Consider the following 18,210-nt stretch of genomic DNA (forward strand, 5'->3'; position numbering starts at 1 on the left):
GGTAAGAATAATTTTAGGTGTTTCACCACTTATATATTTGTATTAGATTAGATGTGGCTTCTGATTCAATTTTGTAAACTTGGTTATTGTACTCATGCTTGATGAGGATGATCAGAATTTGAACTTTTGCCAAAGATTTCTTTTTTGTGGAATATGGCATCACTTGGAAGCTTGGCGTACCGTTCTCAAATTGAAGTTGTTGGGTCTGCGCTATTCTTGTCGGTTTTGTTTGTTAAACGTTTGAGATTTTAGGATGCTTGACTGTATTTTATTATATTACCTTCTAAATAAAGGTTTGTGAATGGTGATAGTTTTGCAGTCTTTGGTTAAGGATGGCAAGCACAGTGGATGCAGCGGCAGGAGAACCAATCCCAACTTCATCTGTTCTGATGGCAGCGGCAAAGCATATAGGGACCAAGTGCCGTGGTGAGAATGTGGCTTTTTTGAAGTGCAAGAAGGATGATCCGAATCCTGAGAAATGTCTTGACAAAGGACGCCAAGTTACACAATGCGTGCTTCACCTGTAAGTTAAAATTTAGTTCATTTATATGTGATACAAGATAGATTATTCGACTTTTACCAAACTTAATATGTGGCTGTCAAATTATGATCTGAACTTCTTTAGGCATCTTTATAGTAGCTTCTAACTGAGGGCTTTTATATATGCATTCTAAGAAACCAATGTGCATTGAAGACAGCTACCGCTTATTAATTTGAAAGTGTAATTTGAAGTCCATTCCACGTTAGGAATGTGTAGTTAATATGATGGCTGATCAGGTTGATTTTGCTGTTTCTGAAAGCTGAGTTTAAGTCAATTTCTGGTTTATTTTGGTCAGAATGCAATCATGGGCTTTCTAGTTAAGGAGAGAGAGATTGAGCTGTGAACTTCTTATAATAATAAGCCGGTTTGTTTAATATGTAGAGTTAATGTCTATGTTTTTTGTCTATAATTTGGCTCCATTATGAGAGTGGTGATGGGATGTGCGGATTGTGCTGTGTAGTTACTTCTGCTGATTCTTCTTAAAGTTTTGTTATCAAGTTCTATAGTTCACATTAGCTGCCATTCCTTTTGAAAGTCTCCGTATTATCTTTTATTCTCAAAGTTGGATGAAACAGAGCACCTTGATTGATTTACTTGTGAAGGCTCTATTTACTTTTATGCTTGCGAGGAACAGCTAACTTTTATAGAAAAAATTATCTGGCCATCTGCACGTTTTTGAGCTCTCAGTTTGTTGCTTTAATATCTTCTATTTTGCTTCTCCCTTTATTGCATTTAACTTTTCTTGTTTTGTTTCATTTTCAATCAATTGACCTATGCTTGCAAGAATGCACAAAAAGTTGGGGAGATAGGAGAACACTTTGGATTTGCAGATTGTACTTTTTATGTCATAGTGTGTAAATGATGTCCGATATTCACCCCGTCACTTCACTGTGGATAGCCCTTTTCTCCTAAATTCAGGTTAGGTTTGGCAAACAGTTACTCATTTTGGCGATTAATCCTATACATTGCTGCTTGGTCATATACCTGAGTCTAATCCCATAATCAAAATGTTGAGGAAATCAAATCATATGGCTCTAAAACCATATTGACCATGAATAAATTGTTCAAGATTGTATCTTCATGCCTCCTCCAAGGCTCTCTCCCCTTTCTATATATGTTTTGTTCCCAGAAGTTCTCCTCTCTCAGTTTTTCTTCTCTTACTTCTGCCTCTCTCTCTTTCTCCAACTTTTCCTCCGCTCTTGCACAGCCCTTGAGTAAGATCCAATTTAAGGTGCTCTAGGTTGGCCCATTGGCCTGAACAGCTCTTGACATTGCATTTACATGGCCCCTGAAAAGAAGCGGATGGGTTTGGGCCAAGAATTTAGCGGCGACTTTATGCGTGCATTTCTGGAAAAACTGCATTCACAATTCTCAGAAAAGAATTAAGCTCTACATAGTACATACTAGTTATCATTATTAGTATTCATATCATTGATTCAGACATCCTGTACTTCAGAAGTGGCAGAGAGGCCTGTCGGAAATTGGCCCCATGGTTTTTTACATTGTTATTTGCTACCAACAAAAGATGCATCACACTTTTTGAGAGGTAAATATTTCATTGAATATGAGCCGAGGAGGCATTTGCAATTGACAGCCAAAACATATAAATATTGATACATGTGCATTTTAGTATCTGACACTCGAAGAAGATAAAATGCATCACTCGCTGTATCTTGATCGAGTTTTAGAAGAATTATGTAACATGGCAGTACGCTCTGTTGTACTCGCAGGCTGAAGGATCTTCACCAGAGCTGCAACAAAGAATTGGATTCTTATGCTGGGTGCATGTATTACCACACCAATGAGTTTGAATTCTGTCGTAAAGAGCAAAAGGAGTTCGAGAAAGCATGCCCGTTTTGATGAGCAGCAAAGACCCTTTCCTCAATCTTATCAAAATAATAACAAACTCCCATCTCCAACAAGTGATATTCTGTTGAATTTTACTTTTGACTGATCCGTTTATGGGTTCATGAGAGATCATTTGCAGGAAACTCTGTTCAGTGTCTACACTACAAATGCGCTTGTTTTGAGTATAGCAGAAATGGTTTCCAATAATTCTGTCAAGAAATGTTGCCTTTTCTTTTAACTTAACTTGTGAATTTCTCATGAAATTCTTGTATGCATGCATTCAGTCTTGAAACAGCAGACGTGTTGGGGAAAGGATTTGCTTGTGAGATTTTTCTCCTTCAGATATGTGATTATGACGAAATTTTTAGAGATAATCAAACACATTTTCACCGCTCTCAAAGAACATAAATTATAATATTTTTTACCTTTTTGACACGTTTTTTCAACTGTTAAATTAAGTTGAGATTATATTTATGTGACAAATAATTAATGAGAAATTTTGACTCGATCAGGTTTTGGGTCGAATTTGAATCAACCAATAAAAAAAGTGACATATGGTAAAGTATTTATACTTTGTGATTTGATCCGATCGAATTTGATTTGAATAAAAAGAATTTACTAACGGAAAACAAATTGTTTGCTCATTGTCGTGTAATTAAACCCCACTTAGAGAGTTCATTACTCATGCATGCAAAAGGCAAAAATGTTTTAATTACACTCAGAAAACTAATACAATCTTATTACAATCAAAACTAATATATTATAACATATGATCTTCTATCACACTTTCACGTTACATACGATCATAAACACAACAACTCACAAAATATAAAAGAACAACCATCCCACATTCAAGACAATCCAGAAACATGAAAACCATCACATTCAACGCACAAAAGGAATCCAAGAAAAAAAAAAACAATCAAATCCAACTCAGAACTGCTCCCCACGCCCAGAAGTAGATGTGGATGGAGAAGAACTACTGCCTTGCTGCTGCTGTGAAGTAGAATCCTGTCTCGGAGGCGATCTCGACTGCTGCTGCTGTTTCTTCACATATTTTCTTGCCCACACATGCTTTCCATTTATCGAATACTTTGCTTTGTTTCCTCCCACGATCCCCTCTATCACCGCAGGTGACCGCGCCACCATCCTCGCGTAGAGGACTTGCTCGTCTTCTCCCACTTCTTGCATGATCAACTCCTCTATGAAATCCCCAAATCTCCTGAAAACATTAGAAAAAGAGAGAGAAAAACCCCATTTTTTATGGGTTGATGAGAATTTACATGTTTTCTTGTCCAGTCATTACCGATATACATGTATGTACTAGCTAGCAGGTGATGCACGTTGCATACTTGTATTTATATACACATATTAGCCGTTGATGCATACTCGATATTTTTATAGTACAAACAGATTTATATTTATGCATTATAATTTCTGTTTAATTTATGTGTTCTTATGATTATATATTGGTAATTTTCATGTAGTTTTTATTACCTGGTGAAGAATTCTTTGACTTCATCTTCAGTTATGGGGTAACCTTTGGAGAATGTCAAGAAAATTGTTCTGTCATCGGCTGCAATCTCTTCTTCTTCTTCTCCATAGTTACTAGTTTCATCTCTGCTGCTGATACTCAAGGTCCTGCTCAGCATTTCTCCTAGTTCAATTGGGCGCTGTGCCCCGAAATCGTACGCCGGAAAACCCCCCTCCGCCACCATGTGGATGGGAATCCCGATAGCGTCCGCCGCCACTGGAGGACGAGGAGGACGGTGGGCGCCTGGTGGCAGAACATATGGATATTGTGGAGGAAGTGGGATTCCCACTAGCCCACCTGATGCTGCTGGAGGAAGAGGGACGAATGGTACGTTGAGAAAAGGGTGATACAAGATCGGCATAACAGGCGGCGCCGTCACCCCTCCACCACCGCCACCACCTTCGTTTCTCCTCTCTGCCGCGCTGCTTGACTCCCCAACTTCATGAGTAGCACGCATGAACTGCACCGGGACACCACCTACCGGACTGACATGCCCACCACCACTGTCCGCCGCGGCAGCGGCGTTCCCTGCACGCCAAGCCCGCTGCAAGATATCATTGAAGGCCCTTGAACAGACGGTGTTCATGATCTTAGTGACTCCCCGGAGCACAGCAATTCGATTCTCATGGAAGAAGCGGAGGCTGACGACACGGCTACTCAAAATTTCAGGCAACAGAGTGATCTCATGATAACCACTGATCCCATCATCACGGAAATGAAACTCATCCTTCTCCACGCACTTCAAACACGCCGCCGTCTCCTCCGCAAGTTCGTTCAGCAGCGGCAGCGGCAGCGACAGAAGTCTCCTGATCAAGTTCATGTCGTTTCCTTCTCTCTCAAGCCACATCCAGAAAGCCATGATTTGGACGGACTCAGGCGGGTCCCGACCCAGATTGTAGATCAAACGGGTGTAGAGCTCTCTGTCAATGGAGTGGAAGAGATTGAAAGCTTCGTCAGGAACTTGTGGGCAGCTCTCCAGAGGGAAAAGAGAGTGAGTTCTTGAAAGGTCATCATGATCCATTTTCTTGATTTTCTCGAAGTTGGTGAAGGTATATAAATGTATATATGCATGAATGTGTGTGTGTATATATATATGTGTGGTGGTGGTGGACGGAGAGACTCCTGTGGGGGGGTGGCGATTGGTCGGAATCGGTGTGTTGGATTCTGCATTGAAGGTTTTTCCATTTCAGGAGGCAACGGTTCAATGTGGTTTCAAATGTGGCGAAGTCTCCTGTTTGTTGTTGTGCGGGCGAGGAGGTTTGAACTGAAATCGGCTTCTGTCTAATTAGTGCGATTTTAGTTGGGGAAGAGTGTAGCGATTTTGGTTGACACTGGAAGCAATTGTATTGAAGCACAGTGGCGGTTCGATTGTCCAAGCAAGAAAAAAGCGCGAAAATCAAATGACATAAAAGTGCTGTTTCCTTAATACGCTTTTCCTTGAAATTGATACGGTGGCCTTAAATGGTTCCATCAGTGTTCTTTCTCCTTCCCCTCCGCGCGCTCTCATACACTGACTGATGTCTCATGGCAATAGATTTCTGTTCAAAAACGGGGTCGTTTCACCTGCAGCGGACACTCCTTCAGTGGCAGGTTTTCTTGAAGCTCACCCAGGTGCACTACTATGAAAGCTCCTTTACCTTTAAATTTTCATTTTCTTGAATTCGTAGCAGAATTTTCAAACAGGAAATGAAGAGAATTAGAGTTCAAGAAACTGTGGTTGATGGATATGTTGGATTCATATAATTGATTGGGTTTGATATTCAGGTGCATATACAACAACTCGTACTCACAAGAATGGCTCAGAACTCTTATTCTGGGAAAGACATCTACTTAGGCTATCAAACTCCTTCAGATTATTACTGAAAGAAAATCCAAGACTTTTATTTGAAAAACCCATAACTCTTAGTACCGCATTTTTGGAATTATCGAACCGAGCAATGATGTGGGACTCAGTAATTCGGTCTCTAGTTAATGATTCTATGAGAAAAGTGGTGCCTTTTGTTGAAAAAGAGAGGATATTCGGGGAGGAATTGGCAATCACGGCGCATTTGAGTGGAAATTTGGAGAATTTGGATCATTTGAAGGGTGGTTTTGATGAGGGAAAGATTTCTGAGGTTTTGGATGTGTATTTACATATAGGCGGATATGCTCCGCCTGTTTTTGGTGTTAGAGGGAGTGCTGCGCATTTGGCTGTGGTGGGTCGTGGCAGGGATTCTGCAAATGCGAAGTATTCAGATTGGGTCAGGTAAAAATGTTGTTGCCATTTATAATTTTTCCGTTGTTTGGTTCTAAAATCTAGTGGGAGATTCTTGTTTGTTCTGTTGATGGAAAGTAGTTAGTTGGATTTTGATATTTAGCATTTTTCCTATGGTTAGCTAATATCTTGTTGCAAGTTTGATTAGCTTTTCTTCTTGAGTTGTTAGAAGAGGTAGATACACTTCTTTTTGGCCATTTTTCATGGTATGCGCATTGTTTGATATAGCTTTTCTAGGTAGGCTAAGGAAGCCTTTGGAGAAGCTGAGGCCACCTTCTGTAAATGAACTTCTGTTATCAAATGATGGTGAGCAGATTTTGGAAGGCTGTTTGACAAACTTTTTTGTCGTTTGTCTCAAGGTGAGGGGTAGATTTTTTAAATGTCATTCTTTTAAATTTTGAGGGGTAGATTGTAAGCACAGGATTATGTTTCTTAGAAAAAGAATAGAAAACATAACTTGAACTAGCAAATTTCACTTTGACGAGTATTTGGAAACTATTGTTGAACTTGCTTGATCTGTAAGCTGCTGAGCATTGCTGCAACCAATGTTAAGCTTGTTAGATAATCAAGAGTGTCAATGGTAGATGAGAGAGGAAGCAAAACGGTGGTGGTGTGAACACCTTGATAACTGCAGTCCAAACTCGATGTTTATATTAATACCTAGGCTTTTAGAGATATGAGTGATCAAAATTCTCAGGTCGAAATTATTATGTAAGTGAAGTATGAGGAAACTTGTCTGTCAGTCTGGGTTTTCTGTTTCTTTAAGGTAGTTTTGGCTTTCCAGTGATCTGCTTTCCAGTTCATGCCGGTATAACTATGAGTCATAAAATACGTTGATTATGGTGTAATTTAGTAGTATCTCATTTCTCCTTTTGTCTCTGTAAATCAAACTTTATGAATTGTATGCATCTTTAGTTCTTTGGCATTTCCACTCTATATCAATCTGCACATACAAAACTGTTTCTGTTTCATTGAATAATGTCAATATCTTGGGTCGAAAATAAATTCAAATTTTTGTCAGAGTGTCTTTTCTCATCGAATATATAGTCTGTCGTGCTTTATGGGTGTTATGGTCACATATAAATGCTTCAATGATACTCATTGCCACTACTTCAATTTAGATTCTTCTTGAATATTTGTTTGCAGGAGAAAGATGGAGATGGTCACACTGTTGAGCAGAAACAACCACAAAGTTTAAGATGTATTGAAGTTCAGACTGCTCCTTTGAGTGATGGTGTTCTTCCTGGAGTCATACGACAAGTGATCAGAGAGTAAGTCTGTTCCTGTCAACAAAAAATCTTTCACTTTCTCACCCATAGCAGTACACATGCACACATCTTTTACCAAGTTCTCTTGTAGTAAGTATTAAAGTTCTAAGAAATATTTTCTCATAAATGTCATAAAATATACAGGGCAAACTCGGTCATATGTTGTGAACATAAAGAGTATATATTTAAAAAGTTTTCAAATACAAGTTTTGAAATTCTCAACTTCTGCAGCATATGCTTGAAAATTGGGATCCCATTTCGAGAAGTTGCACCATCGTGGTCGAAGCGTGAATTGTGGATGGAAGCATTCATCACAAGTAAGTCTGTTGGTCATAAATTGTGGCAGTAGAAATTTTGCTGTAGTTAGTCTTGACCTCCAGCAGTATTTTAGCTTGGTACCTGAATACAAATTTTTTCATTTGCATCTCTGCAATTTTGTGCCCAGCCCTTAGTTCTACTCCATTCTTAATAGATCTAATTGGTCTGACATTAAGTCCATACTGTCACTTGTGCAGAAGACCTTTAAGACTCTGGCATTAGGACATCGAAGACTGCTTTTGAAATCTTGAGATGTTGTGTCTGTTCAATTTGTAGACTGCTGAGTTTTATCCTTGGCTTCTATCTCCCTCATTGATGTTTATGAAGCAACTTCACCATTACCCTCGTGTCTGTAAACATGTTTGTAACAGATCTTGTTTGCACTTCTGAAATGCCAGACTCTAGATTTATATCCTGTCCGTGCATGGTCTTGAAATTTGTGATTGAGACTAGCGTCTCGTTTTCAATCAAAACAGGAAATATAGAGTTGGAATGTATTTTTCTAGTTGCATTCAAATCTAATTTGTTTAACACTGGCAGATAGCCTTCGAATTTTACAGCATGTTGAGACAATCCAAGCTCCTAAATCATGGAAATCAGTGGAATCAAATACTTGGGAGGAGATCACATGGATCGAGAAACGATTTCAGGTGCGTGAATTTGTAATAGCAGGTGAATAAATGCGAGTATGAGCTATTTTCAAGAACTAATTAATGCTGCCTTCTGTTTCTGAATCAGGACGGTCCTGGCAGGATTACATCAATGTTACAGGTAACTCGGTTAGTTTGTCGATTTTTACCTACTACATCCGCGATTTCCTAATTTTCTACTGATTAGCAATCTTTTATAGAATTAAGAAACCCGGTTGGGGTTCTGGTAAGCGCCCTACCTTCCCCCCGATTTTATTCTATGTGATTTTGTTCCTGAAAAATGAAACTCACATCTTCATCAGTCCCAAGTCGAAAGAATATGGGGTGGTGTATAAGCAATTCCTTGTTGTTAGGCAGTCTTGTTTGAGTTATTGATAAAATGCGCTGTTCGTGATATCCATATCTGGTTTATTTCTGTCATATGATATTCTTATATTTGCTTAGAGAGATCATTTTAGTCTTTATTTTTCTGCATATATTTGGATCCAACATTGTGTAAGAGAAAGAGACAATTACATAGACACTCCCAGAGATTTCGACTTATTACAAAAGGATACGCCGATCTTGAACATTTACATAGACACCCTCAACAATCATATATTACACCGAATATTTCCCCTTGGACATCTGATCTACAGTGGGGAATTTGCAATAAAAATAGGACTATTAGAGGGTGGTATGCAATTTCTTGAAACGGAGGGATGTTTTCTGTAATATGCCTGAACTCCAGGAATTGTCAGTACAATTATCCCTAAAAGAAAACGATATATACAGGTAAATCTTCTTCGTCTGAGTTACATTCACGTGCTGCTACCAGCTAGCTTCTTGAAGCTTTGCATTCAGGTACGTTCCTTGAACGAAAGGAAGTAATCACTTAGTTGCCTTTTGTGGCAGATGGAGATTATGAAAAAAGCAGGGGTCGAGGAGTTCCCGGTTACTTCATTTGAGGAAGGACGGTCGGTCGTGTAATCTCCACCGGCCTAGCACACGCCAAGGAACTGTCTCGATGGTGTCATTCACAATCAAGACGAAATGAGGTTTTATGGATTCTCCTCTTGCTTGAGCTTTCGGTTTCTTGATGCTGTAACTGTTTGTTACTATCCCTGGTGTTCTACGTCGTCTGTTGGTTTGTCGATGATTACCAAAACGATTCAACGTCTCACTGTATTGTGATCTTGTTATGGATTTGTATGTAGAATATCTATGTCGATCAACTTCATGGTTCTGGAAATTTTCGAGTTATCTTTTCGTTTAATTTGACCTCTTGTGTTATATCTATCTATCTATCTATCTATATATATTATATCACTATTGCAGAAGAAAGAGGAAGGCAAATGTAATCAGGGCTACAAACTGAATCAAACTACTGGATACACGACCAAAAGCTCGTTTGAGCTTGGTTTGTTAGCATAACACTACTCACACACGTACATGCGTGTGTTTTTCATTTGATAAAATTTGCTAGTTAAAAAAGATAATATAAAAAATGAGTTCAAAAAATGATACTTGAGTTCGGGTCATGTTTAAATTGATTAGAGTTCGTCTGAAGTCGATTTGTCCAATTACATTATAATCTCAACTATAATTTTAAATTTGATAAGAAATTCAACTTCAGCTCAACTCAATTCATTTATCTCCTAAGATATAGTCTTTAGGCTCTTGAAAGACTACCACATAATACTTTGTGTAGGGGAATTCAATATGAATTGATGCATAGTTTAAGAAGAATAATCAATCATTAGAAATACAGAATAATATTTATAATATAATTAATTAAATATGATCAAACATGATTTAAATAAAAAAAATACAAATGAACATAATTTTCCCTCCTCAAAACCAAGGAATTTGATTGCTAGTTACATTTTTTAAATATGAATATGAAACTTACCCCCTTTCTTACAATTTAGGACACCTAAATTTGTATATGTACCAAATATTATTTATTATTTAGCTTCAAAACCATGAACTTTTGAAAGTGAAATATAGGGTGTGATTAAATGATATATTTAAATTACCACAATTACAACACTATAGTTACCACCTTCTCTTATTTTAGAAAAATAATAATTACAATTTTAGAAATTATTTCGCCATGATTTTCTACCATAATAAGAGAATTGACTGTTATAGTAATCGCAGGTGGTCATAATTAAGTGAGACGAGATTTTATTCCAAAATAAGAGGATGTAATTATTACTACATACACACGATTTTATCATTTACAAATATTGAATTTCAAATTTTATCACTTACACTGTCGAAATCCAAACAAACAGTCAAAACTAATTATAATGATGCGATTGGTGAACAGTTTAATGATAATAATAATAATTCATATGTATATATAAAAATACTTGGAATGTAAGTAATTTAATGTAATCAAGCTTGATTTAGGTAAATTAATTTTCTTATATTTGAAATAGAAAAAGAATAAATAATATAAAGGGGGAAAAAAAAAAGAGTGTAGTTTGAATGTGTATTTTTGCAGTATAAGTAAAAAAAAGTAGTAGTAGTAGAAGTAATAAACAAGTCTCCTTCCTCATCTCTCCGTCGTCCGATCTTCTCCTCCTTCCCCTCTCAGATTTCTCCAATCCCCCTCTCCAGCGCGCCAAATACAAATCCCTCTTCTACTTTACCCACAAGGTACCTCCTTATTACACAAACATACACTGCTCACTGTGTGTGAAAACTATGTGCATTTTTGATCATGTACTGTTTATTTAGATGGATTTCATGAACTGGGTTGAGCTTTTCTTTTTTGGGTTCTGTAATTTTTTGTGGTTTTGTATCTGTGATTTGTCATTTGGGTGGTGAACAAATTTTCTTCTTCTGTTGTTGTTTTTTTTTTTTTTGGGGGGGAGCAGGATCGCTTTCTCCCGATTGCGAATATTGGTCGCATCATGAAGAAGGCCCTGCCGGCGAATGGGAAGATCGCCAAGGATGCGAAGGACACTGTACAGGAATGTGTGTCCGAGTTCATCAGTTTCATCACCAGCGAGTACGCACTTAAAATGAAATGTTCGCTCATTTGTTACAATCTGTACTTTTTTGTGTTTTGGATGTGCTTGAGCCCTTATTTTGAACGTGATTTGATTGTGCTAAAGATTGAATCGAGTTTTGGTTTTGGTGTTCCATTCTTTCCTTACTGCTGATGCTGTTCTTGATTCCTAAATATCAAACTTATATTGCATGAGAATTCACTGCATATTTTATATATTGTGTTTGCGTTTCCAACTAGAATATGTGATCGGTCATTGGTTGTGCTTCTGGTCTAGCACTGTAAATGTAGTCCATGCTGTCAAATTATTGAACGTATTGTTTTGGAAGCTTAATATATGTGAAATTGGTTAGTTCACTTTAGCTCTGACAAATTACTGCTTCTATGTTCATGGTGGAGGGAGGGGTGGGATTCATGCATACATGTGGATATTGATATTCTTAATGTTATAACTAGCTTTCATTGGCTTGTTGATTTTATTAGTAATCCAGTGGTATGCTTTGAACTAAAGGATGTGAAGAACTGGTATTCCAGAGAATTATTCATTGACCTCAGATAACTCTTTTTCTATGTCTTTCTGGATGATATGATCATGAGAGATGGATATGTTATTTGTATGCAGTTCATAGTGACACTTCTTTATGTTAACTTCTACAGTTTACGCGTAGATATTATATTTTTCTGCTTGCTCCTGAGGTTGTCCTTTTTGGTGTCTGTGTTTCGTCAATTGGCTCAGAAGTGGTGGACTATTTGAGAGTATTGGCCTTTCACCAATTAGCGATGATGTGACTCATTTTAGGTGCGTCATGCTTTTTAAACATGTTACCCTGTGAAGATGTATCATATAAGGTTAAGAGATAATTTAGGTTCTTGGGCAATACCTTAACGGGTTATATTCATCTATACGCTTGGAGGTCAAATATAAGTTGGTAACTTTTTAAGATATTCTGTAAGGAAGATAACAAGTGAAAAAGGGAGTAAGCTTCGCTTAGCATAACATGTGGCTAACTAGTTATGACGTGACGCAACTGCCTACAAGTCCATCTTCATATTGCCTCTCTTCTTTGATTCTTTAACCTTTCCTTCATCTGCACATGAATGCAAATTCTTTACAGCATCCACACATTTCATGGATATTTCGTTCTAGTTAATTGTGTTAGCTATTACCACAGAAGTAATTTTTGGTTGCTCTGATTGGGGATTATTCTTGCACTTCCTAATAATGGACTATACCCATGAATCTTCTTCCACGACTATACCCATTTCCCTAACCGCGGATGCAGAAATCTCTTGAATTGGCATCAGATTTGCTTATATCTAACTGTTATAATTTTAAGTTAGATATTTTACCTTGTCTTGCGAGCATTTGGATCTGTAATTGTCTTGCATAGATAAGATCAGGCTTGTTTTAGAGTTGTGGGTGACATTGTGTTGCATCTCCTGGTATCAGTTTTGTTTTCCCTCAGCATGTCAAAGCACTAATTTGAAACTCGGATCAAATAATAGTCTAAAATGTGAAGACTTTGCCATTAGCTCTTCCTCGACGCATATTAGACAGAGATAGTCATCCACAGCTTTCATAGAGGCGGAGGATATATGAAGCCTTCTAGAAGCTGTGAGAATACATTCAGTTTTGGAGCTTGGGTCAGGAGCATGACTGTATTCCATTAGGGATTTTGAAACTTGTTGAATGTAGTCAGAGAGTGCATCCTGAATGAAAATACAGTCACTTTCTCCAATTAGACAATAGGATAATATTTTTTCCATGTAGGTCACAATTAGTTTATCTATTATACAATAGAGGGAAGTTTGACTTTCCTTCATCCATGATATTAGCGAATTTTCATTTTGCCCTAGTAGCACATGAACTAGTTACCACATTCAATAAGGCGAGCCAAGAACGTAAGTTTTGAAGAAGGGATAGATAGCCCGGGGCAGAAAATGAGTTCTCTTGGACATTTTAGAGTATTTGCGAATTTCTGGTCCTTCTGTCCACTTGCAGCCACAACATCAGTCGTTCTAATTGAGCTAAATCTTGTATTTGGTTATTGGTTTATCCATTTGTTGTTTAAAAGTAATATACAAGAATAAGTTGATGCATCCATGTAGATCAGTGCACCACAAGAGTAAGTAGCTCTAGTGTAGCAAATGGTTGACTTGTGTAAAAGCTTTGAAAAGACAATACACACGTAGTTTACATCCTTAATGCTGCTTTCTGTGTCGGGTTCATTGCCTCTGGACGGGCTGCCATTGTAGTAAATATTATATGGAATAAATCTATATTATCTACTATAACAACAATATTCCTTGATTCTGTTGCTATTAAATGACAGATGATTTGAACTCTCTGATTAACCCTTTCTGGATTATTCTAACTACCATATAAGCTATGAGTTTTTTCTTTGTCCTCAGAGAAGTCTGATTGAGCAGTTTTTTGAAAGCTTTAAATTACTATTGATCCTTAGTACTTGTCTTAGAAAAAGGATAAGGTTATTTTTGTCGTCCCACATGCAGCAGTCCGTATGCTTTTCTATTGGATGCTTCAGTATTTTGATAAATTCCTATCTCTCTGTGCATGAGTGTTCACAAGAAGATATATGTGACTAGTAATTGGTTGGAAAAGTAAGTTGCTCTGGCTGTTAATCTTTATGTTTCATGATTCACTTTTCATTTTGTTTCATATTTTTTTTGCAGAGCAAGCGATAAGTGCCAAAAAGAGAAAAGGAAAACAATTAATGGGGATGATTTGTTGTGGGCAATGGCAACTTTGGGTTTTGAGGATTATATAGCCCCGCTGAAGGCCTATTTGGCCAGGTATAGAGAGGTAAAAGAAGTTCCCTTATCGTTTCTGGTTCAATATTCTTCTTTGGTCTTTCATTTCCTCCTTAGGGAACCATCTCAACTCCCATGCTTTCATTTCTTATCTATATCTTTTCTTAGTCCTCTTTTGGCTTTTCTTTCCCATCTATAATTAAATGATAAACGAGTTCAATCTAACCCTCGCCTTTTTCCTCCTTTTGGGGTGTCTATGTTGATTTTGTGGAACGACCTCAATGTTTCAGTTAGAGGTAAGAAACTATGCATGTTATATGAACTTCCCTTACATTTTTTAGTTCGTTATAGTATGTAATAAATTGCGACCTATCGGCAGGGCGACACGAAAGGACCTGCTAGGGGTGCTGATGGATCCGCAAAGAAAGATACAATTGGAACTCAGCTGGGTTCTGATGCACAGGTAGCTTTTGGATTTATTTGCTGACATATACTACAAATATCACTCAGAAAAAAGAATAAAATTGTTTTCCTTATTTCTCTGTGTGGATGACTTTCGCAGTTTGCTCATCAAGGTTCTTTTTCACAAGGTTTCAGTTACTCGAACTCCCAAATTGAATATTGAGTAAGTTTCCCCCTTCTCCTCACTCCCCACCAAATTAGAATAAACAAAAAGAGTAAAGAGGAGAATTCCATGTAAACATCATCCCTAATTTTTTCCTGCACCTGTATTTCCCTTGTATGTATAATTTGTTCTAATAATGCACCTTATGAAGATGCAATATACACTCAGCTCAGCATACTAATATATTTTTATCTACTTTCTGTTAATCAAAATTTTCACTTACTCCTATCTTTAGGCTTTGCCTATACTGCAGATTGTTGGATAATGGTTAACAAGTTATTTACATTGATTTCTGGTTTTGCTTCTCTCTGCCAGATGCTTTCAGCTTGTGCTCTTATTTTTTGTGTGTATCAATGTTGGTAAAAGAGAACATTAATGAATATTTACGGGCTATTCTTGGAATCTTCTGCAAACTTATATGCATTATTGTGCTGTGGTTGCTCAAAGATTACCAGCTATGCATAGAAGAGGGAGGAATGAATAGAAAATTCTCCTGCTGCTGATGGGTAGAATCAGATGTGTGTTGTTTGGCTTGTAGCTGAAAGAACTTCTGTGGTTTTGTTCAACAAAAATCTAAAAGTTTATTGTTTCCAAATGCTTGAACTACAGGCTAGATGAGAAAGGCAATCAAAGTAAACATTTCTGCAGAAGCATTCTTGGTATCTGATCTATTTTTACACAGTCTTAACATTGCATTGAACATTTGGAACAGTGTCGTAACAAGAGGCAAGTTTATGAATTTTATAAGATATTAGCCTAATAGTTTATGAATAAAGTTAGCTGGGGAAAACAAAGAATCTTGGAAGTCATATTACATCATTGTCTGAAAGGCGAATGAACAGCTTTGTAGTGCATTTGCATGGCTCCGCCCTCAGTTTTCTTTATTGATGCAATATTGGGGGGGGGGGAGATAATGTCGTGTTAAGAGCACAATAGTATAGGACTGTGGAATGAAACTGCACGCACATTATTTGGTTTCTACCCTTTACGGTGTAATTGCTGAATATTGATTCTGCTGTGGGTTGGAGATTCTTATTTAATCTTTTCCAGGGTATCTTGCTGAAATGATATTGCAATTTGTTTTGTTCAAAGGCATGGAGAGAAAATACGTATATAAATAAATGGAAAGAAAGAAGGTTGGATGGTATAAGGTAGTTCCTGCAAGTTCCTAGAACTGGAAGAAAATAGATCTCAGTAACAATGCAGTTAGTCATATACTCCTGAAGGGGAAGCTCTGTTGGTTAGAAGCTTGGGAGGCCACCAGGAAAGTTAATAACATGCAAAGTGTTCAATTTTTCTGAACTGGTTTATCTTATGCAATTATATAACTGGAGTTCTTGAAAAATGGAGCTCTCTAAATCTGAACCACTTCCTACTTAATTACAGAACATATGATGTTGTTTCCTTCTGTTTTAGTAGTATAAGGTGCTACATTGAAGTACGAGTCTTGATGCTGCCTAGGAGACATTTTTCTGATGGCTGGTTTTTGTGTTGGCTTCTTTTCTTCACGAACATTAGTTTACTTTTCCTCGTTAAAACTCGTTTGTTTCTCCCAAAACCAAAAAAATGAAGTGGTGGTGCCTAAATTATCTTAAGTGTTGTCTCTTTGAAACTTTTGCAGCCAAGAGAATAGAATATGGTCGGCGCCAAGCAACGAGCAAGGATCCAGCTCCCCGGTGCTGAGTTAATCTCAGGATATGGCGGTCAGTTGATATTGGTTGATGTACCTGGAATTTTATACCCAACTCCTCTATCAAAGAAGTATGATGATGTGATCTTTGTTTGCTAGTTGTTATCTGTAAATCCTGATATTAAGTTATGAACTCTACATTCTGCTCATTAATTTGCTCTAACATTTGGAGGAGAGTGACTACTAACTCGGGGAATACATGGACAAATTTCTCCTCAGCAATGCTTTGCTGAAGAAGATTTTTTTGCCGTATATTTTCCACTCAGAGAGTGTTAAGTTGGTACATCTTATAAAATATTTTTAGAATTAATAAGACGCCATATTATATTTTACAGAGATAGTCTTGAAATATTCGGATAAAATAAGATCATGAAACTTTTATAAGCCTGATTTAGAGCTCATTTAAGCCTTGAAGATAGAATTTATAAGCTTCTAATATCTTATTATTTTGCTTCCGTTAAGTTTCTTCTCTAAAGATTACCAAAAACACTTGGAACATTTTATAAATCTCAAAAAGAAATTATGAAAATTTATAAGATAGCAGAGACAGTATGGGACAACAAAATTGCTATTTCTTGACTTATAAAATCTATACAAATGGATGGCATGAAAGGGAACCAATCCATCATCATCAATCAATTGCATGGAATGTTACATTCATCACATACATTGATTTGCTTTTCTATTTTTAACTTAGTTTGAGTTAGAATTTTCAGTGCTTGTTAATCAGTAAACATTAATCGCTCTCCTTTTTTTTTTTAACACTTAATAAAATAATTAATTACAATTATCTTCTTGAGGACAAAATGCTGTTACTATCCACATCTCTTTTTTAAAAGAAATTAAAAACTTATTTTAGAAATTAGGATTTGATGGTTACATTTTTTTTAATTAGCAAAAAAGGAACAAAAGGGTGGGGGTGGGGTAAGCCTGTTAATGGATAGGATCCTATCCTATTTAGATCCAAACCGCAAAAGGACCTAGATAAATTAACTTGAACTTAGACTCTGCTCAATTCATTTTATCCCATTTTAGACTCATGGGTCTCTAGACCCGACCAAATTTAGTGTTTGGGTCTATCAGACCTAGACTTAATTTTTTTTTTGTTTTTATTTTTTTTTTCTGTAAATTATAGTAATTAAATTAATTTTTATTTTTATCCATAGTTTATAGAGGTGTTCAATTCGATTAATCAGATCGATTTTTTGAAAATCAAAAGTTTAGACGTACCAAAAAAAATTGAATTGAACTAATTGAATATTTTTTGGCTCAGTTCGATTAATAATCGAATTAGCGGATTCATAAGAAAAAATATCTGCCAGTTAATTATTTTTTAATAGTTTTTTAGTTTTAATTTTATATTTAAAATAAGTAGAAAATTAAATTATATTATTATAAATAATATATATTTATAAATTATAAATATAATTTATATGTATTATTATATTTTATAAAACTATAATATATTTATATAAATATATTTTTTAATTTCGGTTATTGAGTCTGTATGGTTTGATTGTATCAATTTTTTTTTTGAATAACCGAAAATCAAAGTGAGTTTTTGGTTCGATTTTCAGTACGAGTTGAAAATTCAATTCAACATGTTTTCGATTGGTTAACCGAATTTTTAACACTTTTCATAAGTTATCAATAAATTTAGAATTATTGAGATTGATATATAAATAACTCTTTTTTTTTATAATTTTCTA

General features: G+C 36.4%; 3 protein-coding genes across 6 annotated transcripts in view; all 3 read left to right on the plus strand.

Moving 5' to 3' along the window:
- The window catches only part of LOC105180121 (NADH dehydrogenase [ubiquinone] 1 alpha subcomplex subunit 8-B-like), a 3,029-nt gene extending 485 nt beyond the window's left edge, over positions 1-2,544 (plus strand). The window contains exons 2-3 of one of the 2 annotated variants that reach the window (XM_011103770.2): positions 312-523; positions 2,272-2,544. In XM_011103770.2, the coding sequence (XP_011102072.1) occupies positions 333-523; positions 2,272-2,401 (321 nt within the window). In that variant the 5' untranslated portion in view covers positions 312-332 and the 3' untranslated portion in view covers positions 2,402-2,544. The remainder of the gene's footprint in view (positions 1-311; positions 524-2,271) is intronic. The other variant, XM_011103771.2, reaches the window with a different exon arrangement.
- Positions 2,545-5,373: 2,829 nt separating this feature from the next.
- LOC105180122 lies at positions 5,374-9,679 on the plus strand. 3 transcript variants are annotated; one of them, XM_011103774.2, is made up of 8 exons: positions 5,374-5,534; positions 5,688-6,168; positions 6,419-6,536; positions 7,324-7,448; positions 7,677-7,762; positions 8,308-8,413; positions 8,502-8,534; positions 9,308-9,679. In XM_011103774.2, the coding sequence occupies exons 1-8, from the start codon at positions 5,441-5,443 to the stop codon at positions 9,318-9,320; spliced, it is 1,056 nt and encodes a 351-aa protein (XP_011102076.1). In that variant the 5' UTR covers positions 5,374-5,440; the 3' UTR covers positions 9,321-9,679. The 3 variants fall into 3 exon arrangements, 2 of the variants coding, with proteins under 2 accessions (XP_011102076.1, XP_011102074.1); XM_011103772.2 differs by having other exon boundaries at positions 5,390-5,534; positions 8,304-8,413; positions 9,308-9,676; XR_002286478.1 differs by lacking the exon at positions 9,308-9,679 and having other exon boundaries at positions 5,377-5,534; positions 8,324-8,413.
- A 1,595-nt stretch (positions 9,680-11,274) lies between these two features.
- On the plus strand, positions 11,275-16,650 carry LOC105180125 (nuclear transcription factor Y subunit B-10-like). The gene is made up of 7 exons (XM_020691555.1): positions 11,275-11,414; positions 12,151-12,213; positions 14,109-14,238; positions 14,477-14,482; positions 14,566-14,649; positions 14,749-14,811; positions 16,433-16,650. Exons 1-6 carry the CDS (start codon positions 11,317-11,319, stop codon positions 14,809-14,811), a joined length of 444 nt encoding a protein of 147 aa, XP_020547214.1. The 5' UTR covers positions 11,275-11,316; the 3' UTR covers positions 16,433-16,650.
- The last annotated feature ends 1,560 nt before the right edge of the window (positions 16,651-18,210 follow it).

Source organism: Sesamum indicum, unplaced genomic scaffold, assembly GCF_000512975.1.
Source record: "Sesamum indicum cultivar Zhongzhi No. 13 unplaced genomic scaffold, S_indicum_v1.0 scaffold00338, whole genome shotgun sequence".
NCBI lineage: Eukaryota > Viridiplantae > Streptophyta > Magnoliopsida > Lamiales > Pedaliaceae > Sesamum > Sesamum indicum.